The sequence below is a fragment of the Balaenoptera musculus genome, chromosome 8, assembly GCF_009873245.2.
Source record: "Balaenoptera musculus isolate JJ_BM4_2016_0621 chromosome 8, mBalMus1.pri.v3, whole genome shotgun sequence".
NCBI classification, from domain to species: Eukaryota; Metazoa; Chordata; class Mammalia; order Artiodactyla; family Balaenopteridae; genus Balaenoptera; species Balaenoptera musculus.
Window position 1 is genome coordinate 98,843,686 of NC_045792.1, and position 27,930 is coordinate 98,871,615.

At 44.0% G+C, this 27,930-nt stretch overlaps 1 protein-coding gene and 7 non-coding genes across 8 annotated transcripts; 4 read left to right on the forward strand and 4 right to left on the reverse strand.

Annotated features, from left to right (window-relative positions):
- The first annotated feature begins 9,259 nt into the window (after positions 1 to 9,259).
- Positions 9,260 to 10,195, forward strand: LOC118899597 (olfactory receptor 4D9-like). The gene has a single exon (XM_036861361.1). It carries the CDS (start codon positions 9,260 to 9,262, stop codon positions 10,193 to 10,195), a length of 936 nt encoding a protein of 311 aa, XP_036717256.1.
- Positions 10,196 to 15,116: 4,921 nt separating this feature from the next.
- On the reverse strand, positions 15,117 to 15,189 carry TRNAV-UAC. The gene has a single exon. It is a non-coding gene; the product is annotated as a tRNA-Val (tRNA).
- A 280-nt stretch (positions 15,190 to 15,469) lies between these two features.
- Positions 15,470 to 15,558, forward strand: TRNAR-UCU. The gene is given in 2 exon segments: positions 15,470 to 15,506; positions 15,523 to 15,558. It is a non-coding gene; the product is annotated as a tRNA-Arg (tRNA).
- Positions 15,559 to 15,906: 348 nt separating this feature from the next.
- On the forward strand, positions 15,907 to 15,989 carry TRNAL-UAA. The gene has a single exon. It is a non-coding gene; the product is annotated as a tRNA-Leu (tRNA).
- A 4,813-nt stretch (positions 15,990 to 20,802) lies between these two features.
- On the forward strand, positions 20,803 to 20,875 carry TRNAK-UUU. The gene has a single exon. It is a non-coding gene; the product is annotated as a tRNA-Lys (tRNA).
- An 858-nt stretch (positions 20,876 to 21,733) lies between these two features.
- On the reverse strand, positions 21,734 to 21,806 carry TRNAF-GAA. The gene has a single exon. It is a non-coding gene; the product is annotated as a tRNA-Phe (tRNA).
- Positions 21,807 to 24,070: 2,264 nt separating this feature from the next.
- Positions 24,071 to 24,143, reverse strand: TRNAK-UUU. Its single transcript has one exon. It is a non-coding gene; the product is annotated as a tRNA-Lys (tRNA).
- Positions 24,144 to 27,205: 3,062 nt separating this feature from the next.
- On the reverse strand, positions 27,206 to 27,278 carry TRNAF-GAA. Its single transcript has one exon. It is a non-coding gene; the product is annotated as a tRNA-Phe (tRNA).
- Between the last annotated feature and the right edge of the window lie 652 nt (positions 27,279 to 27,930).

Here is a 27,930-nt window from a genome sequence, read left to right on the forward strand (position 1 = left end):
CAACAAGAGAGGCCGCGATAGTGAGAGGCCCGCGCACCGCGATGAAGAGTGGCCCCCGCTTGCCGCAACTAGAGAAAGCCCTCGCACACAAACGAAGACCCAACAGCTAAAAATAAATAAATAAATAAATAAATAAATTTATAAAAAAAAAAAAAAAAAGAAGTGAAAGAAAGATGAATCAAAAGCATGAAGTTTCAATCAGTGAATCTGAGATTTTGCTAGTATCTGTAATGAAAGAAATGAGAACGATGCCAGGAGAAGGTTTATCTAACAATGCAGCTGATATTTTGCTGGGACCTACTGACTGTACTATGTCTCCAGCTGTGATAAAGTTCAAACCACAGAAGCTGACAGTCATGTGTAATCAAAGTAGATTAAATACTGTGTTAAAAACATCCAGAATCAAAGTAGTTAACCACAATAAAAATATATTTCCTGCTCATGTCACAGGCCAACGCTGGTCTTTAGACAGAGCTGTTCCAGGAAGTCATTTAAAGAGACAGGCTTCGGGGCTTCCCTAGTGGCACAGAGGTTAAGAATCCACCTGCCAATTCAGGGGACACGGGTTCGAGCCCTGGTCTGGGAAGATCCTACATGCCGTGAAGCAGCTAAGCCGGTGCACCACAGCTACTCTAGAGACTGCGAGCTACAACTACTGAGCCCACGTGCCACAACTACTGAAGCCCACACGCCTATAGCCTGTGCTCTGCAACTGTAACAAGAGAAGACACCGCAATGAGAAGCCTGTGCACTGCAACAAAGAGTAGCCCCCTCTCGCCGCAACTAGAGGAAGCCCGCACACAGCAACAAGGACCCAACACAGCCAAAAATAAAGACAAATAAATTAATTAATTAAAAAAAAAACACACAGTGAGGAAAGGAAATTGAATTCAGAATGCCATTAAATTTACTTCTCTTTCACCATGACGTGAAATAATTACTTGGATTAATATATACACGTATTTTTTTTCTCCAGGTAGGGACATTTTCTTAGAGAACTATCAGATAATGAAATGATTCTAGCTTATCCTACACAGATCCTATATATTTGGTCCTACATAAAGAACATTGATTTTAAACTTCCACAATATTTTTCATAAGCGAATAAATGTATCTATATACATAAACGGTCTGGTTTAGGAGTGATCCTGTCATTCTGTACTTCTTTGAAAAATTCAAAGAAGATTCAGGTTGTTTCAGCTTAGTTTCCAAGATGCTAGTGTAGTCAGTACCACATAAACTATATTGAAGCATCCATGAAATTCCAGCCACAAAACACTACCCTTGAGGGATCTGCAGAGTTCTGTTGTTTGTTACTGTTGCATGACTTGCCTTTCCAGTCTGAAAGAGAATATCATCCACATAGCTTTTACTTAATAGCAGACTATTAGTTCAGTACGATATTAGTGATTTATTGCTGTATAACATATTACCCCAAAACTTAGTGGCTTAAAGCAACACACATTTCTTAAGTCATGGTTTGTGTGAGTTGGGAATCCAGGCACAGCTTAGCTAAGTCTTCTGCCTAGAATCTCTCACAAGGCTGCAGTCAAGGCATCAGCTGGGAGCAGCAGTCTCATCTCAAGGTTCGACTGGGGAAGGATTGGCTTCCAAGCTCACTCATATGAGCCAGAATCATTAGCTATTGGCCTGAGAGCTTCAGTTCCTTCCTGGCTGTTCGCTGGAGGTCATCCCCAGGTTCTAGCCTTGTGGGCCTCTCCCACAGGGCAGCTTACTTCATCAGAGCTAGCAATCAAGGCAGAAAAGAGTGTGTCAGCAAAATAGAAATCACGGTCTTTTATAGACTAATCTGGAAAGTGACATCCTATCATTTTTGCTGTATTCTCTTCAGTAGAAGCAAGTCACTAAATCTAATCCACACACGAGGGGAGGGGATCGCACAAGAGTGTGAATATCAGCAGGAACTGACAAGTTCTCCAAGTAAACTATGAAAAATGATTGCAAATGATGAAAGAAACCTAAAACTAATTTATTCAGGAAGGATTACAAAAGACCAAAAAAAAAAAAAAGGTAAGGGGAAGTGTCAGAGGTATTTCAGAGATACTGAGCCCTTGTGACAAGGAGAATAATAGTGTCAGCTACAGAGAGGGAAGTATTTAGTTCTCGATTGCAATGATCAGATCAATTTTAGACATTTTGAGTTGAAGGTGTGCACTATATCCAAGCGAGACAATCCATGGATCTATGTTGAGAGATGAGTTTTCAAAAATGATATTGGAAATGCGGGGGTGGGGAGGGGAGGTAGACGGACTTCCCTGGCAGTCCAGGGGTTAAGACTCTGAGCTCCCACTGCAGAGGGTTCAATCCCTGGTAGGGGAACTAAGATCCCACGTGCTGTATGGTATGGCAAAAAAAAAAGAAAGAAAGAAAGGAAAAAAGAAATGAGAGGAGAGAGAAAATGGAGATCTTTGGGATTATAGGGCCTGGAACATGGAAGGTACTCAGTAAATATTTTATAATTAAATATTTAATGGATGAATGGTACCAACCCATCCTTTGTCTGCTTTTACTCCCTCTTTGTGTGAGAAGTTTGGTGGAAAACAAGGAGAAAATGCATTTCCCAGTCTTTATGATGCATCTGATTATGTATATTATTAGGACAACAAGCAAACCATCTGCCTAAAAAAAAAAAAGTAAGAAAGAAAGAAATGAAATGGACTGAGACACACCCTCCTGGGAGTTCTATTTATTTTCCCTGCGTTCCTGCCTCTTAAGGAGACAGACTCCCCTGTTTGTCCCCTATGAGCCCTTCAGGCAAAGACATTTGGGTTCTAATCCCAAGGTCTATGAGGATACATCTCCTCCCCTGCATTAGGAGAATTTCAAAACCAAAATGTGCATGTTTGCATACCCCTTCCGGTGTGTGTTCAATTTCTTAATAACACTCTAGGGAACTGCATCCCAATAGGAAAGTCTGGCTACTCAGGTTCAACAGTCACTTGCAAAAGTGTTCCCTCCGGTGATCCTTCCATTGGGGCTGGGGCTCAGAGACTGGTGCTCACGGCAGCGGCACCGTGGGGCAGTGTGTTAGGACCACTCAGAGGCAATTCTCAGAGCCTACCCTTTGCCTCCTATATCAGGAGAGAAGGTACTGTACCAACCAACCCCCAGAGGCATGTCTACCTTAAAGAGGAGTATTCCTTGATAATCAATCATTCCTAAGGTCAGTGTATGCAACCGAATGGCTAGCACTACTTCTTGGGTAAGGATTAGAGGTCGGGAGCTTTAAGTGAGGTTATTTGGTGACATTGGGGGCTTTTGAGTGCGTGCTTGTGTGTCTGACTATATGTCTGAGCATGTGTGCCCATGCACTACCAGTTTTGAAATATTATTGTGGATTTCAGAACTATTTTGAAGGTTAATAATGCTCCTGAAAGGTAGAGGATGCTGTATATTAAAGCTAAAAACTTTAGTGATGCAGAGCAGAATAATTAGTCCTTCAGTATTAGGAAGGGGACTTGAAGAGCATAGAGAGAAGGTCAGCTTGTCAAGAGGGATGGGGGAACATATGCTTGGTGGACTATTGTGGTGGGGATTCCCTCAAGTTGGGGACTCTATGAAATTCAATAAGCCGGTTTTGGGGGTTTTGGGGGTTTTTTTTCTGGTTTTTTGTTTGTTTGTTTGGCCAGCTGTGCGGTTTGCAGGATCTTATTTCCCTGACCAGGGATCAAACCCAGCCCGGCAGTGAGAGCCCCGAGTCCTAACCACTGGACCACCAGGAAATTCCCAAGCCTGTTTTATTAGAATAGGTTTACCTGGGCCTATTTCTAAAGAAGTTCTTGAGATCTTGAACTCGTTCTTGCCAAAAGCAAGGACAAAAGCAAACTTATAAACAATAGTTCTCTGTTTTCTCTCCTTCCTTCCTGTTGCAGACACACATACAGAGGGATTCTCATTTGTCCTCCCACCCTCCATCTTTACTTTCTTAGTTGTACATGTATCTTGTGCAGGGAAGTGTACCCATTTTTCAGCATTTTTCAGTTGCATTGGTGACTTGATTACTTTCACGACTCATTTCTGCACAGAACCTCGTGCATTTGGGTTTCAAAGCCCATTCTCCTAACCACTACGGTAGACCGCCCCTGGAAATTCTTGATAGCAGCCGTTTTTCTTGCCACCACTAATAAGCCATCAGTTAACTATCAAGAAACAGTTGAGGTTTACAGTTCATTGAGGTTCAAATGTTGGTAAAAGCAATAGACAGAACACAGTCTTAGACTCGTCACAAGGTAATTGAGGGCAACATTATTTAAAACAATTGAGTATTAAAACTCCAGAGGTGTGGGGGGCATAAATTGGGAATGTGGAATTAACACATGCACACTACCATATATAAAATAGATTAAAAAACCAAGGATTTACTGTATAGCACAGGGAACTATATTCAATATCTTATAATAACCTATAATGGAAAAGAATAGAAAAAAATGAATATAGATATATACATACATACATATCTCCAAATCACTTTGCTATATACCTGAAACTAACACAATATTGTAAATCAACTATACTCCAATAAAAAAAAAATTTTATATATATATATATATATATATATATATATATATATATATATAAAATTTTTTTTTTTTTTTGGCCACACCACACAGCACGTGGGATCTTAATTCCCCAACCAGGGATTTAACCCGGGGCCCCCTTCAGTAGAAGTGTGGAGTCCTAACCACTGGACCACCAGGAAAGTCCTCCAAAATGTATATATTTTTTAAAAAGCTCTGTGGTGACCTAAATGAGAAGGAAATCTGAAAAGGAGGGGATGTGTATATACGTGTAACTGATTCACTTTGCTGTACAGTATAAACTAACACAACATTGTAAAGCAACTATACTCCAACAAGAAAAAATTTTTTAATTTAAAAATTAAAAAAAAAAAAAAGCTCCAAAGGTCTAGAAATCACCTAGATCAATGGATCCATTTAATATTGTTTAATATTGTGCAGACCTTGCCTACTTGCAAAGGGACTCAAGGCAGTGAAGGCCCCCATTTCACTCATGAAAAGACTGAACATCCTGGAGTTTACACGCCTTTAAAGATTCCACTATTGTTCCAAAAAAAAGAAAGAAAGAAAAAGAAAAATCCTCTGTGCATTATCTAAAAAACTTCATGTGTTCTGATCATTTTTTTTAAAAAATCTGTAAAAAGCATTTACTCTGAAGAAAATAACTGGCCCTTTTTTTTTTTTAAATAAATTTATTTATTTATTTATTTGTGGCTGCGTTGGGTCTTCGTTGCTGCACGCGGGCTTTCTCTAGTTGCGGCAAGCAGGGACTACTCTTCTTGTGGTGCACGGGCTTCTCATTGCAGTGGCTTCTCTTGTTGCAGAGCACGGGCTCGAGGCGCGCGGGCTTCAGTAGTTGTGGCTCGAGGGCTTCAGTAGTTGTGGCTCACGGGCTCTAGAGCGCAGGCTTGGTAGGTGTGGCCTACGGGCTTAGTTGCTCCGCGGCATGTGGGATCTTCCCGGACCAGGGCTCAAACCCATGTCCCCTACATTGGCAGGCGTATTCTTAACCACGGTGCCACCAGGGAAGTCACTAACTGGCCCTTTTAAAAACTAAAAATATTTGAAAAGGATGTAATCTTCTGGGAGTTATTGATGGATTCATAGATCACTGGGAGTGAGCCAAGAAAATTAGCTTTGTGTTGCTTGGGCTTCAAAGGAAAGGGAATAGGAGGAAAGTTAGTAACATAGAAGTTCTGTTCTGATGAGAAAATGAAACATAAAGTACAGTGGGATCCGGAGAGCTGAGTCATGAACAGCAGGACGAGAGGTTGGCTTCAGTACGGACAGAATACAGAGGGAAGTGGTACAAAGACGTGTCAGAGGTGAACACAGCCCAGTGTTAGTGAAAACAATAGTGAAAAGGCTAAGCTCCAAGCCTATTTGCCCAAAGCGATGGGTGCTTTAAAGGGAGAGTGAGGGGGACACGCTGGGGCTCAGTAGAGCCAGAAAAGTGAAAAATTGCAAAGAGTGAGTCAGTGTCAGTGCGATTAGGCTGGTTATGTCTGGGAGCTGGAAGTAACCCCCCCACGGAGACTGGGAGACAGAGGCCCCTTCCTTCCTGTTGATGATATTTAAAGGAAAGGCTCTCAGTCCTTGAGAGAGACACTTGTTAGTCGCAAGAGATACATATTGACAATTACAAGGCCTTTCCCATAAATGCTCTAAGTAAAGGAGGTCAGCGGCCTATCTCAGAGGTTGGCTGGAACAAACAGTAAATTCTCCCTGCAGCTTTGTGCTTTCCCGGGAAGGCATTTTAATGGGGCGTTTGGGGTCATCCTAAGGACACAGCCTTGTGCCGCCAGAGGCCATGATACAGTCTGGTCATCTCTTGGTGCAGGTTAGGACAGAGTCATTAGGTGCCGAGATTCTGCAGTTCTCAGGGGCACAAGGAAACTTTGGGGTGATGGAGATGTTCCTTATCCTAATTGTGGTGATGGCTTCATGGGTGTATATGTATGTCAAATCTCATCAAACTGTACCTTTAAATGTGTGCAGTTCGTTGTACGGAAGCTACACCGCAACAAAGCCGATTTAAAAAAAAAAAAAAGCTACAAAAGACAGTTTTGTTTTAAGCAGTTGGCAAAATCACAATAGCCTGATGCCTGTCAACACCCAAACTAGAATTTAATCTAAATGTTCTCTTTAAAACAGGATGGGAAACAGGAGAAAAGCATCAAGTAGGATTTATAGGAAATGAAACTTGGTAATAAAAGTTTTTAAAAAATTGTGCTCCTTTGCAAACTAGAAATGTTCTAAATGGTTTTATCCTTTGGTATACTTTTGTTTGTTTGTTTTTAGAGTAACAGATTTTATTACTTAGAGCAGTTTTAGGTTTACATAAAAATTAGAACCTACGGAGTGTTCCCTCTCCCCACTACCACCCCAGTTTCCCTTATTGGTAATGCACGTATTATTAATTCATCTTGCATTAGTGTGCTACATTAGGTAACAATTGAAGAACCAATATTGATACATTGTTATTAACTACAGTCCACAGTTTGCATGAGGTCTCACTCTTAGTGTTGTACATTCTATGGGTTTTAGTAAATGCATAATGTCATGTATCCACAATCAGAGTATCATATAGAATAGTTTCAATGCCCTAAAAATCCCGTGTCTCACCTATTCATCCCTCCCCACCTCCACACCCGGCCCCCGGCAACCGTTAATTTTTTCATTATAATTTTATCTTTTCCAGAACGTCATATAGTTGGGATCGTACAGTATGGACATTTTCAGATCAGCTTCTCTCACTTAGTAATGTAACCAAAGTTTCCTCTATGTCTTTTCTTGGCTTGAGAGCTCATTTCCTTTTATCACTGAATAATATCCCGTTGTATGAAACGTATCTGCTTTTGAAATGCTACATTTGATAATGGTTGCAATTATTTCAAAGAATCATATTTTATAAGAAAAGAATAAAAAAGTGTATTTTTGTCAGCGTTTCTGAAATAATGTGTGTAAAAGATTGGCTCTGCAAAATGTTAACTGTGATATACGCAGCGGAAATGTGGTCTGTGCCGAACTCAGTTTAAGTGAATTAAACAAGTTTCTTTAAGTTTCACAATCCTGTAAAACATGATTATATGCATTTTTACTGATGATAAACTGAGGCTCAGAGCTACCTACCAATTAAGTGACAGAGTCTATCAAATTCAGGTCTGCTGCATAGAGAAGAGACTTGTGGCTCTTTGGGGAGGAGGGATGGAGTGGGAGTTTGGGATTAGCAGATGCAAACTATTATATATAGAATGTAAACAACAAGGTCCTACTGTATACCACAGGGAAGTATATTCAATATCCTGTGATAAACCATAATGGAAAAGAATATGAAAAAGAATGTATATATATACATGTTTAACTGAGTCACTTTACTGTACAGCAGAAATTAACACAACATTGTAAGTCAACTACGCTTCAATAAAATTTTAAAACACACACACACACAAATTCAGTTCTGCTGATACTAACATCTTTGCTCTTTGTGCAAAACTAAAACCTTTACAAATACTGAGGCGACAAGGAGTGACGTACAAATGTAAGTGATGAAAGGAAGGGAGCCTGAGAAAGGAAAACCATTTGTCCAGTGTCCTGGAGGGCGAAGTCCTTTCCAAGAGCATTACGGGGAGCAGGGGCTATAGCTATCAGTTGCCAAGTCCCAATCTTGGGCCATGGAAATCAGAGGAAAACAAGACACCAAAAGAAGGGAGACTGGAAAAAAAAAAGAAGAAGAAGAAAGAAACAGTGATTTACTCAATTAAATTGTCTTAGCTGCTGCAAAGCTATTTATCCTAGGGAGACAGTAAACCATAAACTGGTTTTTTGGCCTTAATTTAGTGTGGATCACCGGTATCATGAAAATCTGGCCAGACTATGCCAAGCAGATGGTCTCCTGTGGAAGAAGATGAGAGAAGAAACTACAAGCTTCCATTAGAGCCACAGGCTGTGTTTTATATTTTTCCCCTGCGTGTGTTTCCCACTTCCTAACAATTAGATACATGAGTGTGCATGAAAACAAAAGCAAAGCTAGTCTCTTCACTTCTCAGAGCATTCAGTGACTTTTTAAGAGGCATATAGAATCTATAAAATGATAAGCCTGTAAAATTTTTAATAAGAATTTAATAACGTACTGATTTAGGAGCTTCAATTAATTACACCCGTTGGAAACCCACTCTTTGGTTTGCTCTGAGAGAACTCAGAAAATGCCATCTACTAGAGATAGAATTGTAGGCATCCCTGCCCAAAAGAAAAATAACCATACAAATAACCCCAAGGCAGTCTGGTCATATAACTCACACCCCTTTTGTTTTTTTTTTTTTTTTTTTTGTTTGTTTGTTTTTTTTTTTTAATTTATTTGTTTATTTATTTATGGATGTGTTGGGTCTTCGTTTCTGTGCGAGGGCTTTCTCTAGTTGTGGCAAGCGGGGGCCACTCTTCATCGCGGTGCGCGGGCCTCTCACCATCGCGGCCTCTCTTGTTGTGGAGCACAGGCTCCAGACGCGCAGGCTCAGTAATTGTGGCTCACGGGCCTAGTTGCTCCGCGGCATGTGGGATCTTCCCAGACCAGGGCTCGAACCCGTGTCCCCTGCATTGGCAGGCAGATTCTCAACCACTGCGCCACCAGGGAAGCCCTCCTTTTGTTTTTAATGATATCTTTTCTATATTCTATTTTCTGTTTTCTCTCCAGGTAATTGAAGAAGAAAAAGAAACATGACCCGATGGAGCAGGGAAATTACACCAGGGTGAAAGAATTTATTTTTCAAGGACTGACCCAGTCCCAAGAGCTGAGCCTGGTCTTATTTCTTTTGTTATCCTTGGTGTACACAGCTACTGTGATGGGAAACCTCCTCATCATTGTCACCGTGACCTGTGAGTCTCGCCTTCACACCCCCATGTACTTCCTGCTCCGCAATCTCTCTGTCTTGGACATCTGCTTCTCCTCCATCACTGCTCCGAAGGTCCTAGTAGACCTTCTTACAAGGAGAAAGGTCATCTCCTTCAATGGCTGCACCACTCAGATGTTTTTCTTCCACCTCCTCGGTGGGGCAGATATTTTCTCTCTCTCTGTGATGGCCTTTGATCGCTACATGGCCATCTCCAAGCCCTTGCACTACGTGACCATCATGAGTAGGGCACGATGTACTGCCCTCATTGTGGCCTCCTGGGTGGGGGGCTTCGTCCACTCCATCGTGCAGATTTCCCTCTTGCTCCCACTCCCCTTCTGTGGACCTAATGTTGTGGATGGTTTCTACTGCGATGTTCCCCAGGTCCTCAAACTCGCCTGCACCGACACCTTAGCCCTTGAGGTCTTAATGATTTCCAATAATGGCTTGATCTCTACACTGTGGTTCATCTTCCTCCTTGTGTCCTACACAGTCATCTTGACAATGCTGAGGTCTCACACTGGGGAGGGCAGGAGAAAAGCCATCTCCACTTGCACAGCCCACATCACGGTGGTGACCTTGCACTTTGTGCCCTGCATCTATGTCTACGCCCGGCCCTTCACTGCCCTCCCCATGGACAGAGCTGTCTCCATTACCTTCACTGTCATCATTCCTGTCCTGAACCCCATGATCTACACCCTGAGGAACCAGGAGATGAAGTCAGCCATGAAAAGATTGAAGAGGAGATTTGGAACTTACGAAAAGAAATAGATGCCATAGGGGACTTCCCTGGTGGTGCAGTGGTTAAGAATCCACCTGCCAATGCAGAGGACACGGGTTTGAGCCCTGGTCTGGGAAGATCCCACATGCCCCAGAGCAACTAAGCCCATGCGCCACAACTACTGAGCCCACGTGCCACAACTACTGAAGCCCGTACGCTTAGAGCCCGTGCTCCGCAACAAGAGAAGCCACCGCAATGAGAAGCCCGTGCACCGCAACGAAGAGGAGACCCCACTCTCCATAACTAGAGAAAGCCCGTGCACAGCAACGAAGGCCCAATGCAGCCAAAAATAAATTTATTTAAAAAAAAAGAAATAGATGCCATGAAGTCCAGATTGGAAGAGTCAGAACTGAAAAGTATTTTCTCACAACACAATAGAAGACCCCAATCAACAGACCATGGTGAGGCCAGAGTTTTCCCTTTGCCCTACAGCAGAATCCTCTAATAAGGATGGTCTGAAATAATCGTCTCTGTAAGAATTTCTCGTGGCGTGGTTGTCAGCAACTTAGAGTCTCAGCTCTGTAAGTTGTCAGCTCTGAAAGGGACTCTAAAACTTATATCACTCAAACACCTCATTTTACAGGTGAGGAAATGAAGTCTGAGAGAAAATTACCTCTCAGTTCTTGAGTTGTGGCTGTACCACGTGTACAGCCCAAGCAATAATTAGTAAAATGATCTCCAGGGACCAGGAGTCCAGGCTATAAAATCCAGCCACCCCTCCCTTTGTGGAAATTTGCCATTGCCCACCGTGGAGGATATGAGTTCTGTTTTTCTAAGGAGACCTTTGGGTTTCCCTTACAGAAGCTGAGATAACTTTCATATTTTTTCAAAGTTTTCATAGCTAATAAATGGCTCAGGCAAGGCTAGATCTGAGATCGCTGACCATCAGCTAAATGCATGTCTGACTACTCCTGTTGCCTCAGGCAGGATTTGAGGGCATCTGAAACAAGCTCATCTACGAAAATGTATCCTCTATTGTAATGTTATGAAAGGCACTTTGCTGTCTTTATCTGACCAAGGAGTACGTATGGTAAGGCTTCCGTACCTCTAATAATTTCAACATCATTTTCCTGCCATTTATTCTGGGCCAGCCCTCAAGGGAGAAAGGAACCCTACCCTGTCTGCTTCGCTAGAATGTGCCTGAGTCACAGGTTCACAAGAAGCAAAGGTTTAAGTATAAACTGACTTTCCATTACTCAGGGACTGATTGTCTAGAAGATTACAAATCAGCCCATTCTAAATTCTTCCTCGTTCCTCTTTCTAGCATTTTCTTTAGAGCCTCCGCATTAAGAGAATAGAAACAATAATAAATTCCAGTGGGTCTCCTGGCAACCTATTATTTTTGTCGAGTAAATAGATGAAAACTGTAGTCGACTAAAATTTGGACTGGAAGTACTGATTGGCCTGTTATATCCCAGTCTAATCTCCCAGCCATGTCTGATGGACAGATGTAAGGGAAGTAAAGAGCCATTTGCACAGAGGGATTCAGGAGGGAAACACAAACAAGGGAAACTTGCTCCAAAATCCAGCCCCTCCCAACCAGCTCTATCACTGTGTACTGTTGCTCCCTTGGTGTTGCCCTGAAATTCCTGCTCGTGGGATATTTCATAAATTAGACACAGTTCATGGGGTTCAAGCTAGATACAACGCCACTGAAAGCACACAACTCACACCAGGACTTGAACCCTGCCAAAACTCAGATGGGTCTTGAACCCACTATCTTTTAATTGAGATCACACACCTGGCTTCAGGACTCGCTGAAGTTCAGGTTCTTTATGTCTCAGCGCAGAAAGAATTCAGTGAGAGGCAAAGTGATAGGTAAGAAGTGGATTTACTTAGAGAAATATACACTCCATAGACAGAGTGTGGGCCATCCCAGAAGGCGAGAGGACCCAAATATGGGGTCGCTAGTTTTTATGGGCAGGGTAATTTTTTTTTCCTTTTTTTTTTTGGCCTTGGCATACAGGATCTTAGTTCCCTGACGAGGGATCAAACCCATGCCCCCTGCAGTGGAAGCATGGAATCCTAATCGCTGGACCACCAGGGAGTTCCTTGGCTGGGTAATTTCATAGGCTAATGAGTGGGAGGATTTTTCTAACTGTTTTGGGGAAGGGGCAGGGACTTCCAGGAATTGGGCCACCGCCCACTTTTTGGCCTTTCATGGTCGGCCTCAGAACTGTCATGGTGCCTGTGGGCATGTCATTTAGATGCTAATGTATTACAATGAGCATATAATGAGGCTCAAGGTCCACTGGAAGTCAAATCTCTAAATCCATTCTCAGTATTATCTCACTAGGGATTAATTTCAGGTGGTCTACTGGCACAGCCAAAGGCACCAGGTGTCATCCCAGAGTGGAAGCGATGTAGGACACGAAAGCCGCAGTGGGTGCATGTGAGGGAGGTAAATCCAAGTCCGGGGTGTAAAGGTAGCCCAGAGACCCAGGTACAGAAGGATGGAACACTTCAGCAAGGTGTCAGGGGCAACACAAGGCAGACGCTATTGACAAAATTCACATTTGCTCATATCTGATCCTGGACTCATGGATGCTTCACTGAAGTTGGAAGATCTTTTAAAAATCTACATTTGCTTCTTTTGGGTGGTTGTTACTTCCTACCTAGAATTAAAATCATTCACCACACTTTTGACTTCAGCCTTGAATTTTGTACCTAATTACCCATGTAACAAAAACGTCAAAAACAATTCAAGCTTCCCTTGGAACCAAAGAATACAGAATCATATTCTGCCATAACTAGTATGTTCCTTTATCAACAGTAGCAGCTACTTTCTTCCTTGTGAATCATTTTTTATTACCAAAAAAAAAAAAAAGCCAAAGATCTTCCCTTCCACATACCTTTTTTAGCATTTAGTCTTTAATTCCTAGAGGCAAATAGTGAATTGAGGATTCACAAGAGACTAGTTCCAGGAAAAAAAAAAATACATACACACACACGTATACACACTTTTTACTTTGAGACTATCCCAGGATACACACGCAAACACACACACACACTTACTTTTAAGAGACAATTAATTGATTACTGGGTTCCTAAAAGACCACAGTACTTTGGAGAGAAGCAGTATACATTAAAATCTATTTCCCATGAAAATGTGTTCCTTCTCCTTCCATGTAATGAGAACGTGTTGCTTGACAACAATCTTTTAACATATGGATTCTAACACAGGGTATTTGCGTTTTGGCTAAATCGTTCAACATGTCCCACCTTGGGAGATGTTGGGAAGCTGTATTTCTAAAGAACCTCTTAAATTTAGGAGCAGTGTCTACAGAGCAAAATGTTTCATAATGTCTTCTCACCACTAGAGGGACCTATTCCTTTTCCATGATTCTCCCTTTGGCAGACGTTTAAGAATTTAGCTGAGATTTTTATTTCCAAAGACGAAGCCTCAAAACCTATGTCGAAAAAAAAAAAAAAAAAACCTATGTCGAATGAAAAAAAAGAAAATAAAAAAACACAACCTAAAAGTGGAGAATTATGTTTTATTCAGCGGACTTACCGAGGACTTACGCCTGAGATACAGCCTCTCAGATAGATCTGAGGGACTGTTCTGAAGAGGTAAGAGAGAGCCAGGATATATTGGAGTTTTTGCAAAAAAACAAAACAAAAAAACATAGTCAAACATCAAAAGAGTACTGGTGATTAAAGAAATAGACATCTCAAGTTAATGAATTTAGCACCTTTCTATGTATGAGAAAATGCAAGAGTCTGGGCTTACTGAAATCATTCCTTTGATCTGCACCTTAATTGTCTAGGGCCAGTGTGTGACCTTGGGCCATTAGGTAACTTCTCTGTGCTTCCTCTTAGTCGTTTGTAAAATGGGTTAGATAATAATGACTATTCAAGATTTCCGCTATTATTGTTCTACATAGTGATCCACCCCAAAACCAATGACCAAGGAATTCCACTACGGTATCATCTGTAAGACTGAGTACAATTTAATCGCTCATCAAAAAGCACAGACTAAAGAATTAGGATATATCCAAACACCGGAAGTGAAAAGATGAGTGAAGGCTTAAGAAGGAAGTAGAAAGATTTCTAGAATATTGTTGGGGTCGAGCAGTACCTCTGGCAACTCTACCTTTGTACACTAATCATAAGTGATTTATAAAGAAAATGTATAGTTATACTGCTGATCCGGGGCCCCCAAGATTCAGCTGTTGGCTGGAACAAACAGTAAATGGGGCTGGGGCGGCGGCAGCATTCAGTTTTCTCAGGCTGACACTTTCACTGAAACTAGAGTCACTTTAGGCATGCAGCCTTGAGCTGCTAAAAACAACATTAGTGTTAACTGTTTTTTCAAGTCTTATAGGCCGCCTAGTTGAGAGGAGGGCTCAGAGGAGCCCAGCTAGAGTTTGGTCAAAGGGAAATTCTTTGCCAGAGGGAAACAGCACCGTAAAACACGTGGGGCTGTTGGAATTCTCCACCATGAGCATATAATTTTTCAAAAAGTTTTTGTAATTTAAATAAAAGTACGAGGTCAGTGGACTTGGAAGTAATCAACAAAGGAGAGAGGTGACCTTCGGGATAACCCTTAACTGAGTGGTGGCAGCAACACTGAAAGATGGCAAAGCAGGGTTTAGAAGGAGCGGGATACGGACTCATACCCAGGCACCTGGAGGCAGAACTGCGGGGGGTAGTCGGGAGCGCGCAGGCGCAGAGACGCGCGATGGCCTGAGCAGGGCGGGGCCGCTTGCACCTCCCTAGTGGCGCCACGAGGGGGCAGCCTTGGTGGCCGATGTGCGCGGACACCTCTGGAGCCTAGCCTGTGCTTCGGAGCGCAGCGCTGAGCCCGGTTGGAAACGGCAGCGTCTCCGACTTCCTGGAGTAAAACTCAAGTTCCGGCTGGCAAAAAGAAACCTTAAAGTATCCATGAAAAAGGAGCACTCCATGCTGTGGTTCCACTGGGGCTCGAACCCAGGACCTTCTGCGTGTAAAGCAGACGTGATAACCGCTACACTATGGAACCGCCCGCTGCCTGTTTGTGCCAGGATAGAATAACAGCACAGAAAGACTTTTTCCTCCCGATGTGCAATGAGGTTGAGAGTTGATGCCTGGCGATCGCTCGCGAGAAGAAACTTTCAGATTTCAGACTTTCAAGCGCAATGCCCATCCACGCTTCTCCTTGGCGACGCGGGCTCCCCCGTTTGTCCGAGAAAGACAGCGTGGCCCGACGTGCAGGCGACCGTCCTCCAGACAGACGCCGCTCCTCCCTTGATGTAAGCAACGCGGAGGGCTCTTACGTGTCGGGCTCTGTGGCGCAATGGATAGCGCATTGGACTTCTAGATTAGTATTGGAGGCATTCAAAGGTTGTGGGTTCGAGTCCCACCAGAGTCGCTTTTATTTTGATAAGAAAAGAGCTAGGAGGAAGACAAACACATTACCTACGATTTCCGATGAGATTTGCCCACTTTGAAAAGGAACCCATTCCAGTTCCCTGTGGTGTCCTCAGCCGTGACTGTGTTAGGAATCCTGCTACTTGAGTCTTCATCGCTTTCGTGTGGCTCCAGTTTCTGGTGACTGGACATGAGGAAATTAGCAGGATGTGATGAAAGTTACTGAGTTTCCCATCCCCTCCATCCCCGTATTGTTCTTTTACATAAGGCATAAAATTTTTAAATTGTGCAACTTTTCGCAGGTCAGTATTACTCAGGTTATGTAAAAATAAGGATAAAGTTGGCGGATACCAGAATGGCCGAGTGGTTAAGGCGTTGGACTTAAGATCCAATGGATTTATATCCTCGTGGGTTCGAACCCCACTTCTGGTACAAATGAGTCTGCTTTTCTGAACATAACCTGAATCATTTTTTCCGAATTCCTGAGGATTTAACGATTGTGAGCCGTCCATTTTGCAGCCTGAGGCGTCCAGCCTGAGCGGTTAAGTGGCAGTGACCTTTTAATCTGAAAGTTTATAGCAGACGTAGAAAGTGTAGCAATAGTTTCAGAACCGATGGTTTGGAAGGTAAAAAGTAAACGTCTGCGTGAAACTTTACTACTTTGTAGGGGAGGGGGCGAGAGGGACATTGCGCAGTAAAAACGTTCACTTTTTGAAATAGCGATTATCTAAGATCATGCTATGTGCCAAATACCGTTCTAAACGCTGAGGTTGTGGGAATGCAAAGATTTAAAAGAAAAGAAAGTAAACCAAACAGAAAATAACATTAAAAAAAAAAAAAAAAAAAAAAAACAGAAGGTCCTTAACCGACAAGGTTTTTGTCCAGAAGTACTTACAGGACAGAGCGACAGAGGGAAGAGATGGTCCATAAACAAGCAAATAAATAGGAGAATTTCAGATGGCGATAAGCTCTTACAAAGAATTAAGTGGGGTGGCACAATACAGTGGCATAGAACTTTTTCAGGACAAACTTATTCCATTTGATTATGGAAATCATTCACCTTGACAGGAATGTTCTCCCCTCTCTCTACCAAACAAAAACTTCCAGGGACCAGTTCTGCCCCCTCCTCCCCCACGAAAAGCCTTCCCTGACCCCTGGCCCTCAGTCAACTGTCCATTCATTCATTCAGCAGTTTTTGAGAGCTTGCTTGGATAACAGTGGAGATGTACAGAGAGGTCCTGTCCTCACAGCAGAAACATTCTAGGAGGAAAGACAGACCATTAAACAGGTGTTGAAGGCAGGTTGTGGTGGGAGCAGCAATACGGACAGTCTCAGAGTCCTCGGGACCCAACCCCCTCTGCAGAGGATCAAGCAGAGATCTCTGCGGCATGTTCTGACCCCTGTCTTTAAGGATCAGAGGGAACTTCCCAAACCAAAGAACTTAGAAAGTGGGAAGAGGGGGCATTTCAAGATGGCGGACGGAGGGATGGAGGGGTGGTGCGTAAGAAAAAAAACAGGATAGTTTGTTAAATGAAATTACACACAGCTCCAGTTAACTGTCTCTACGCTAAGCAGCCCAGTTCCACACCATTAACACTTGATTATACACAGTTTGAGACTTTTGTTCTCAGGGTTCAATGCCTGTCAGTCTAGTCTGCCTTAGGGGAACAGGAAACAAATCTTCACGCTCTCCTGCGTTACATTCAAAGCTGAGTACAGAACTGTTGTAGGAAGCTGAGGTTAGACCAAAGGCTCACTAACTCCCCCAGAGAATTGTCTTCATCTTACAGGCTTTTTTTTTTTTCCGGGGGGGAGGCTCTTTTTATTTTTCTTGGCTAAATCCAGCCTTGTCATATGATTCTTAGGGATCTACATCTTCATTTGTGAAAAGCGCACCTAATTCACTGGTGATTTTTCAATACCAGTGTAGGGGAGCAAAATTTACCACACCAAAATGTCTCTCTGGCATGCGGATTGTTTAGAGCTGAAAACAATCAAGGTCCAAAAGACTCAGGAAGAAAGTTTGACTTTTGACCTTCTCCCTAACTGCCTAAAGAATGTAGATGAAGGATCTGTTCCAGGAAAGGAGTTATCACCGTAGATTACTATAGTACGAACCAGGTGGGTAGACAGGGAGAAACCTAGCAAAGTCTAAAAGTGTTCAAATTCCTCTCTGTGTCCCATGGTCTCTGCATGGCCCAGTTAACCGTGGTTTACCAAACATTTGCTTTTCCATCTTCATGCCAATTGCCTTCTTCCCCTTTGAGGTTCCAAATCACTATCCCCAACATCCTCTTTTGGCTTTAGCTGAAGATAATATTTAAGGTGAGGTTTTCAGACATTTCGGCGAGTTACTTAATTTTCCTGGGTCCCTTCCATGTACACATATTATTAAACTTTTGTTTAATTTTCTTCTGTTAATCTGTCTTGTCAATTTAATTCTTAGACCAGCCAGAACTAAGAAGGATAGAGGAAAAAAGTCCTTCCTCCCCTACACCAGATACTCCCCTCCAAAACCCTGAAACATGGAGGGAGCCTCTACTGGGAAGGAAATTTGCTTTTCACCTTCCTCTGCTGGGATCTGTAGAAAACACAGGATCAGGGATGCTTTGATCTAAAGGGCTGCCTACGTGATCTCAGAAGGATGGAATAATCTAACTGACAATATTTTTCTTCTTCATTTATTTTATTATTGAAAACAATACATGCTTTTTTAATGCAATGATACAGATGTACATAAAGGAAACAGTGAGAGACTCTTCTCACACACTTCATTGCTGTTCCTCAAAAGGTGGTCATTTTTATCAGATTGTTTTCTACCCTTAAACATCTCTTATGTATATGCAAACAACAAATATACAAATATATATAATTAATTATATATATAATTAAAGGATATATATTCATATACACATCGTTTGACTTTTCCACAAATATTATATCATACGTATGGTTTAGCACCTTCTGTCATTTTTGTTTAACATAACGTGACTATCTTTCCCTAGTGGATTACTTTTTAAACTTTGTTCATAGTTCCTGAGGTTACCAACCGGAGCCGGAACCGAGCTCAGGTTCAGCTGATCTCATGCAAAAGTCAGTGTTCAAGAGACACAAGGGTTGGTGCTTTATTCAGGAAGCTGGCAACCCGGGAAGATAGCAAACTAGTGTCCCCAAAACCATCTCCAAGTTGCCAGTTAGAGGGAAAAGGGTTTTATAGGGAAAAACCAGGTAGTTTCAGGGGTGTGCAGGTGTGGGCTATGTGCAGAACAGCACAGACGGCTCCGATAATCATCTCAAAACGGTTCATGCGGTGGTCTGGTCGGAATCACCTTGTTTTAAGCACAGTTCATCTTCAACTGCAGGGTCGGTTTGGTTCCACTTCCTTGAGGCAAATTTCCGGAAGTATGCAAGTCATAGATTCAGTACTGCCCAAGATGGAGCAGCTTGTGTCAAGGCTACGGTCTGGTCATCATGCAGTTAGCTTTTTCCCTCTGGTGGTGGTTTTAGTATCTGCAAAACAACTCAGGAATGTGCATCAGACACCGTTGTCTATGTCCTTCAGGGAAGAACTAAAGATTCTGTGACTCATATGGCTGATCTGTTTACATTGTTACCAGTTCTCCTGGCCCAACTGCTAGCTTTTGTTACTATATGTTCACATTCTTCCAATCCTTACCTCTTGAGCTAGCTTCTTCTGACTCTTGGGAGGCCCGGGAGACTAAAGCTTTTCTACAAACAAGAGGCAGGTGGAGCACACCAGGTGGAGTTGGGGGTCTCTGTCCCAGGAAGGCCCCCTAGGGTCCTGCTCGGTTACACGGATACATTTCTCCATAAAAGACTGCAGACGTCATCCTTCCCCCACAGAGTTCAGAGTGTCTCTGAAATCCGAGGACAGCTATAATGGTTATGAGGCTCTACCCCATAGGATTCCCTTCCCTTCCCTTTCAAGGGATCTTATCCAATGCCTCGATGAATAACATGGCAATGAAGAAACAGGAGTAATGAAAAAATGCGCCTATTAATGACAACTGAAAAAACACACAACCTAAAACTTGAGAGTTCCGTTTTATTCAGGGACCTTACTGAAGACTATAGCCAGGGAATCGGCCTCTCAGCTCTGAGGAACTGTTCCAGGAAGGTAAGGGAGGGGCCAGGATATATAGGATTTTTTGCTGGGGAAAAAAAAACATGTAGTTGAACATCAAATGATTACTGCCAAACACACACACAAAAAAAGCAGACATCTCAAGTTAATTATTTTAGTGCTTTTCTAAGTATGGGAAGACGCAAGGGTCTGGGTTCATTGAAATTATTCCTTTGACATGCATCTTAACTATGTAGGGCCAGTATCCTGTTTTTCTCCATCCTGAATTCCCCTCTGGGCGCACCACCAGGGAAGCTGCAGTGGCTGGTGGCCTGATGGCTGCAACGTTCGTTGTTTAGTGGAATGGTAGGCAACATGGGTTGTTTCCTGAAATGGCGGGAAACTTTTTGTTTTTTTGTGTGTCCAGATTAGTTATATTCAGGACACAGCTGCCAGGGTAATGGGACTTCCTAAAAATATAAAATCCAGCCTGATCCAAACCTTTCAATGGGAGCTTCAAGGAAAATGTTCAGATTCCCTGGCGAAGGTCCTTTTCCTTTTGCTGTTTCCTCTGCTCAAAATTCTCTTCCCAAGGCTTCAGGGCCCCAGTCACCATTGGTAGCTCATCTGGGCATCACCTCCCGCTGGAATACTTGGCAGGACGCTTACTTCTGGTGTTGACCTGCTTCCCACCATCAAAGCGCTTGACTTCTGTTTTGCGTGCCTTCCCGCCCCACTGAGGACCAGGACCGGATCTTGGTCCTGGATGGGTTCTGACTAATAAAGATTGGAGACCTAATCAATTACTCATAAGATTCCACCCGCAAGACCCTCCGGGACTCTTCACAGACCAAGATTGGATTTAGAAATCCAGACGTCCTAGATCTGGAGAATTCCTCCTGGGATGCTCCCTTTAGGATGCGAGGGGAGGGGGCGCTGCTGGGGTGGAAGCATGGTCTGGTAGGCAGTTATTTTCTTTATAGCCTTTCTGTAATGGGATCAGAAAAGATTCTTTCGCCAAACGCCTTCCCGACCTTGATTTTGCAGTTTCACCACTCACATAATCAACAAAAAGACTCGGGATTTTAATCGAATAGGAAAAGAATAGGGCCACGTGGTCTATTTTCTGCGGATAGACTAGGAGCCACGTTGTCTTTCCGAGCCCGGGTAGCTCAGTCGGTAGAACATCAGACTTTTAATCTGAGGGTCCAGGGTTCAAGTCCCTGTGCAGGCGGCTATTTTAAACTCCTAAAACAAATTTGAGTGTGCGTCCCCACCACTCTCGCTGAGCAGGTGTGAGGTTATGCAGAACACACTTGATTCAGCCCTCCTGGAGTTTACAACCCAGGCCAGACCAACGGTGGATTTTGCCGAAAAAGTGAACGGTGAGGAAAGCGACTGATAACTTTCTCTTCCAACCTCAGTCTTTTCTCTTCCAACCTTGTATGATAGATACTTTGTCTTCAGATATTTTTTCCTTAAAACTAACATGTATCATTTTATATAGAAAAGGTCAATAAACACATAACCAAGAAAATTACACCCCTGTCGTCAGACTCACGGATGGTAATTCTCCTGGCAGTAAATGTGCAAATTTTGGCACTAAGTGATAATAGTTCACGCACTGTTTATTAAAAGCGCTGTGAGAAAACTGGGGTTCCAAGAAATATTTCAGGTCAACACACGTGCTTATAAATCACATCTTCAGCCGAGAACCATTGTTGACCAAATTTCTAACACGCTGATAGGACCCTGACTTGCGTGTATAGACAAACGTTTTTGAAGTCTTCGTGTCTGTTGTCAATGAGAAACACTTGCAAGCCCAGCGTAACTATACTTGGCATCAAACTCAAGACCTTCTACGTGTAGACCAGAAGTGGTGGCCATCACACGATGAAACATCGGACACATAGTCTAAGCGGAATGGGTCCAGGTCATTCCATGATTTGTGATATCTTTAAGAGGTTTAAGCTCTTAGGATCCTCGCAGTGTGTGGGATCGGGGAGGGAGGTGAGCCTTCAGGGGAGACACTGTAAGGAAAGGAAGGTACTCCAGACTCCAGTCCCGTCCAATGGTGAGTCAGCAAAAGCCCTGCCGAAACCCGGGATCGAACCAGGGACCTTTAGATCTTCAGTCTAACGCTCTCCCAACTGAGCTATTTCGGCGAGGATGAGGGGCCTTTCAACCCTGTTAAGGAAACTTAAAAGAAAAAAAGAAAAAAAACTAAGAAAGTCTTTCATCACTACCTTTCCAATTCCCAATTTCACCTTCCAAATTGCATCTTATTTTAGCTCTCAGATTTCGAGGGCAGTGAGTGAGAAAAAGAATTTCTGTCATGTGGGGAAATTGTCCCAGGCTACATATTCTTGTCTTCCTAAGGCTTTTTCTACGTCTCCCCAGGACCCTAATAAGAGGAAAGACAGCCGCCTACTAAGTGCCTACTGTGTGCCCAGCACGTCATCTACGTGGTGTCAGTTCAGTCCCCACCCCCCCCACCTGCCTTAAGGTTGATATAGTATGATAATTTTTAAATGAAATAACTAATTTTTCCTCAAATCATCCAGAACCCAAGCAGAGCTATTCAGCTCCAAAGCTCGAAAGGTCTTGATAGAGAGAGACTTTGATTTGTCTTTTCCTTTTTATTTTTGGTGTTTTGTTTTGTTTTGCTTTTTTCTCACTTTTCACCCCTTGGTGAAAGGGAGAGGGAGTGAACTTGAGGACAGGAAGGAGGAAAGAGCCAGGAGGTCTCAGTGCTCTCCTCCCCTTGTCCTCTCCTTTCCCCCCACCTGGTGTGTTCTTGTTCAGTCAGGAAATGATCGGAGCAAAGAGACTCCACTTTTCAAGGTTGCCAGAAATGGACTTGATCACTTTCCAGGGGACTTCCTCAGGAAGAAGAGGCAAAATCCGAGTGTTTGCCTCAGCTCCCTTACTTTGTTTCCCTGGAACACCACCTGAACGCCATGATTCACTTTCTTCAAGAAAGAAGCCCACTCTTCCTTGGGTCGGTGACCATTGCTGTCGCCTCAGTACATACCAACCAACACAAGTCACATGAATACGGGTTCATGATCTTCACATATTGGGAACATATTTCTTTGAAATGGTTTCTTACCTGTTTCAGTGTGTCTTTTGTTCCCTCCCTAGACTGAAAGCTCTTTAATAATAATAGCTGCAGTGTACTGCATGCTCGCTTTGGGGCAAAGACTCTACTAAGCACTATTGCATGCATTGTTACCTCATTTAATCAGCACAAGTTTATGAGAGGGATGTTATTACTATTATTCCCTTTCTCCTGATGAGGAAGCTGTGTTTTGGAGAGAAGAAAATTGTGGGTCTGTGTAGGCACAGGGTAAGGCGTTCAGCTTGGAAGGTGAAGGTATGAAGGCCCTGCCTCCCACTTGAGTTCTACGTCCACCTTCGCCCTGCCCCACCAATCAGCGTTCTTTGGGTACGTTAGGTAACATAGTCCATCACCTAAGAGGGCAGCTGACTCAATCAGCCCACATCCCCATCCTGTTAATGAGTTCAAGATCGACTTTCTTCTGCTGCCTGGCAGAAGCAAGGAAGGCTCAGTCTCCAGGTAAGCAAGGATGTACTTGGTCCCTTCACCTCACAGGGAAGATTAGTTTAGTCTTGGTGAATCCATGCCTGAGCTCTTGTGTCTACAACCAGACTTCCTCAAAACTTCTCAGGAGCCAAATGCTGTCCTTATTAATTTGTAGTCAGTGGGAGCTAACATTTTTGTTTTTCGAACTCCAGGACACTTCGCATTCCAGCCCCTCAAACGCACTCTTTCCCAGCAGGCACCCTCCTTCTCCCACCAGCAGAAGCTGCCATCTCAACCTCAACTTCTCCCTGGATTCAGGGTCACACTTTGGGGGTTAGCGGAGAGACTGGACCTCGGTAGAGAGGAGGAGCTGCCCTGCTTGGTGCTTCAGTTTCTAGATGGCACCTCTTCCTTTTCAGAGCGCAAAAAATATTCTCTAGAAGGGTAGCAAGGTGGAGTGGAAGGGTGCAGGATCCGTTCCACAATCCTCAGGCACCCAGAGGGAGGGAACCCGAGAGAGAGGGTCTGCAGGGCTCGCTCACGGAGAGCGAAGGGAGGCGGCGACTGCGGGAGCCCCAGCGACTTCCTGAAGGCTTCGTCCCCCTTTCTTTAATTGCAGCAGTAGTTGAGACCAAGCAGCCCAGGCGGCGGCTGCCGAGTAAGCCAGCTTATTTAGACCCTACAGCTGTGCACTGCGAATCTCCCGGAGGCCTTTGCACAAAGGCCCGTGGTGTCTGCCTTGCTTTTACCCCCGGGAAGTCGTTGGAAACGCAGGGTACACGCTCCACATTTTACTCCCTTTTCCAAAGTCAACCGGCTAAAAATCAGAGGCCCCTAAAGCTGGTTCTCACTTTTAAAATACCTGTTAAAAAATAAAAATTCCGCCCGAACAGGGACTTGAACCCTGGACCCTCAGATTAAAAGTCTGATGCTCTACCGACTGAGCTATCCGGGCTCTTGCAGAAATGGCGCACTCCGGTGAATGAAAGCCATGTAATCGTTTGCGCTGCAGCTAGTGGGCGGGATACCGGGTGAGTTTCCGGACTCCTCCTTTGTGTGTGATTCAATCCAATTCCAGTCCAGAGATCCCACGGCGCCGGGCAGGCGAAGTGGGGAGTATGGACAGAAGGTGATTAAGTCGTTCTCTGGCAGATGAATACAGATTTCTCAAATAAAACAGAACACGTCCTCTTTTATATAGAGACCCCTTGGCAAACGTGAATCCTGATTTCTGCAAAACCCTGCGGAGGGAGGAGAAGCCGCTTACTCACTGTCTCCGCCCCTCCGCGATTCCTTGCCCTAAACCCAAAGCGCACAGGATCGGAGACCACAGTTCAGTGTTACAGGTACCAAGCTGCTACTTCTCCCGAGAAGCGCCACTTCGCAGTTCCCTGTTCCCATCCTAGGCGCCCACGAAACGGATGAGCTGAAAGAGACGATCTGGGATCCAGCCAGAAGTGGTGGCAGCCGCCACCGCCCTGGGCTCTGAGAGCGCGCCCGCGCCCCGCTCGCCACCCTCGCCCGCCCCCCTCTTGCCACACTCGCCCGCCCCGCCCCCACGGGCCTGGCCTTTGCGCACGCGCGCTCACCCCACTCTGGGTAGGCTGAACCCACCTCCCTCCACTTCTCAAGCGTACACGCCACTGTTTTCGTTCTACAGATCCCGCTATACCTTTTCAATCCTCTGGGCCTTGGCTCACGGTGTTCCCTCTAACTGGAATGCCACCTCCCTTTCACTTCTTCCCCCTTGTCCGCCCAAAGCACTTTTGAGGACTCAGCTTAACCTCCATCCCACCGGGGAAGCTCTTGCTGACCCGCACCATCCCTGGTCTCCTCCCTTGCACTGGGGAGCTACTATAGAGCTGGTAGCAGACCTTTGGGACCGTGTAATCAATGCTTTAATAGAGGGATATATACTTTGGTAACACCGAGGAATGACTAGAATGTGGGTAGAGCAGAACCTGGCAGGAAAAAAGACATTAGAACTGTGCCTTGAAAGGTGAGTAGGGGTATGCCAGGCTTGCGAGCTTGGAGATGCAGGCAGACACACCTGTCTTCTTCTCAGAGCTTCTTGCTTGTATCCAAATACTTCCCAAAGGGATTCCTCAGGCTGGAAACTGGGAAGGGTTTGCCCTTTCAGGGCAAAGGCCCAACATTTCCTAGGAGTATGGTGCCCACCTGTGTGTAACACTTTAAAGCATGCTGTCTGGGTGGATAGAGAATTATTTATTGGTTTTTTTTTTTTAATTGGCTCAGGGCATTGTGGGGGCCGTCAAGTCTAGAATCTGTTGGGTTGGCCAACAAGCTGGAAATTCAGGTAAGAGTTGATGTTGCATCTTGAGTCCAGCTTCAGCAGGGCAGCCAGCTGGAGGCTCAGGCAGGCCTTCTGTGTTACAGTCTTGAGGAGAATTCCTTCTTCATCAGGAAACCCCAGTCTTTGTTCTTAAACCTTCACCTCATTGGACGAGGCACACCCACGTTATGGAGGGTAATGTGCTTTACTCAGAGTCTACTGATTTAAATGTTAATCACATCCAAAGCATACCTTCACAGCACCACCTAGACTGGCATTTGGGCACCATAGCTAGCCAAATTGACACATAAAATTCACCATCACACATGGCGGCATACATCATGCAAAGTTTGAACTGCCCGATCTATTCATCCACCATTTTGTTTTCCTTCCTTTTGATGATCATTGAATTTTTCAAAGAGTCCCTTAAGCAAAATGCATCCTTCCACCCAAGAGCGCAAAGTTTTGGGGGCTGAAGCCCCTCATCAGCAGGCATCTTGGCACAGATTAACAGAAAGGGGAGGACAAATAATAGGTCCAAAAGCAATAGCTCTCCATGTTGCCTTTTATGTGAGGACTAGGTCTCATTCCTCTCTCTCCATGTCCCAGCCTGGGAGCTGGCAGAAAAGAAGGCATTCCCTGAGCGTGTGTTCCATTGCACTGCCCTGAATGGAGTGGCTCATCATCTTAACACGATTTTTTTTTTTTTTTTTAAGATTCATTCCAGCTTCCAAATCTCCCTTTCCTCCACCCCCATCCCAGGCGAGAGCGGACAGCTCTGGAAGCCTGGGACCAGGTGAGATGGCTGATTCCTGGGCTGTTTCCTGGTGATCCCCACCAAGGTCTTGTCCGGTGGTGATAAGAACAAATCAGCTGATGGACGCAAATGCATTTTGAAACCTGAGAGATGAGAATAAGAAATTACCAGTCTCTTCTGAAATCCACTTCGTTCTGACTATAGTTTCTGAGTATCTTTCCGGGGGCGCGGTGTGGGGTGGAGGGGCGCACCCAGAGATGTGTGGGGATATGATGTACAATAGTGGTTTGCGATTTAGCGAATAAAAATAGTTAAATTTGAATTTCAGAAAAATAACGAATGTGTATTATGTCCCCATGCCAATCTTTGGGAGGCTTATACTAGAAATAGTCATTGTTTCTCCGAAATTCAAATTTAATTGGGCGTCCTGTATTTGATTTGGTAACGCTAGTGTAGACATAAACCAGAAAGGAATTCCAACCCTACCCCACCCCGCCACCGCCACCATCAGCAAAAGCTGTCCTTGTTATTGTTAAACCCCAAGCTGAAATCGAGGATTTCTTTCTGTGCAGCCCCGCGCCCCGCACGTGGTGGCTCCGTGACCGCCAAATCCCCCTGCGGAGCCCCGGCGCGCCCGTCCCAGCGGAGAGACAGTCCAACGCCGGCAGCTCCTGGAACGTGGTCGGAAAGAAGTCGGCGGGCTGGGATGAATTAGAAAGCGAACGGCGCACGGTGTGTGGGGAGAGCCGGCCGGCCACACAGAGCAGCTTAAAAGCAAAGACATAAATCCCTTTACGGTTTCCTCCTTCCCAGAGAAAAGAAAGAAAACCGGCCCGTGCTTCCGGGTCCACCCAAGCTCATTATCATCCATGCCCAAGTGAGACCTGGGTGGCAGCCTGAGATCCCCTCCTTACAGAGGCGGAGACAACTACGCATACTATTGAGAAGAGGAGAGTCACGGAACCGTTGCTGAAACCTGGGATCGAACCAGGAACCTTTAGATTTTCAGTCTAATGGTCTCCCAACTGAGCTATTTCGACTTCCGTTAGAAAAGGTTTTCCTTATATCTATAATGAAATAATATCTGTTCCATTGCAGCAAAAAAGGATTCGGTTATAGGTTCAGCTGGAGGTAGGCACTTAACAAATATTAGAGGTGATGAGGCAAGGCCTCTGTTTATAAGCTAGATGTGATAAATAATTTTACTTTTCTCTGTTTTTTAACTACCCTTAAATTTGCTTTTCTCACTTAAAAATAAATCATGGACTTTTTTTTTTTCATGTCAGCTATGTAGACCTATTTCATTCTTTTTAACCCATGCACAGTATTGGATTGTATGGATATAACACAATCCATGTAATCAAATTCCTAATGATGGACATTTTGACTTTTTTCCCCTAGGTTTCATTATTAAAAACAATACTGCAATGACTATCCTTTTGTATTTGTTTTTCTTGTGAGAAGGCAGATTTCGCAAGTCCCAAAGACATGAACATTTTGAATTTTTCAGATATTGTCAAAGTGGTCTCAAGAAATGTATGCAAGAGGACAGACAGGAAGGCCATTTGTAAAGATTTCAAATGTAAATTTTCAATGTTACCTCCTGATGAAGTATATATAGAGTCATTGTATGTTAAAAGCACTGATTTGCTAAACCTAACTAAAGTATACCTCAATTTCTGTAATCTCATT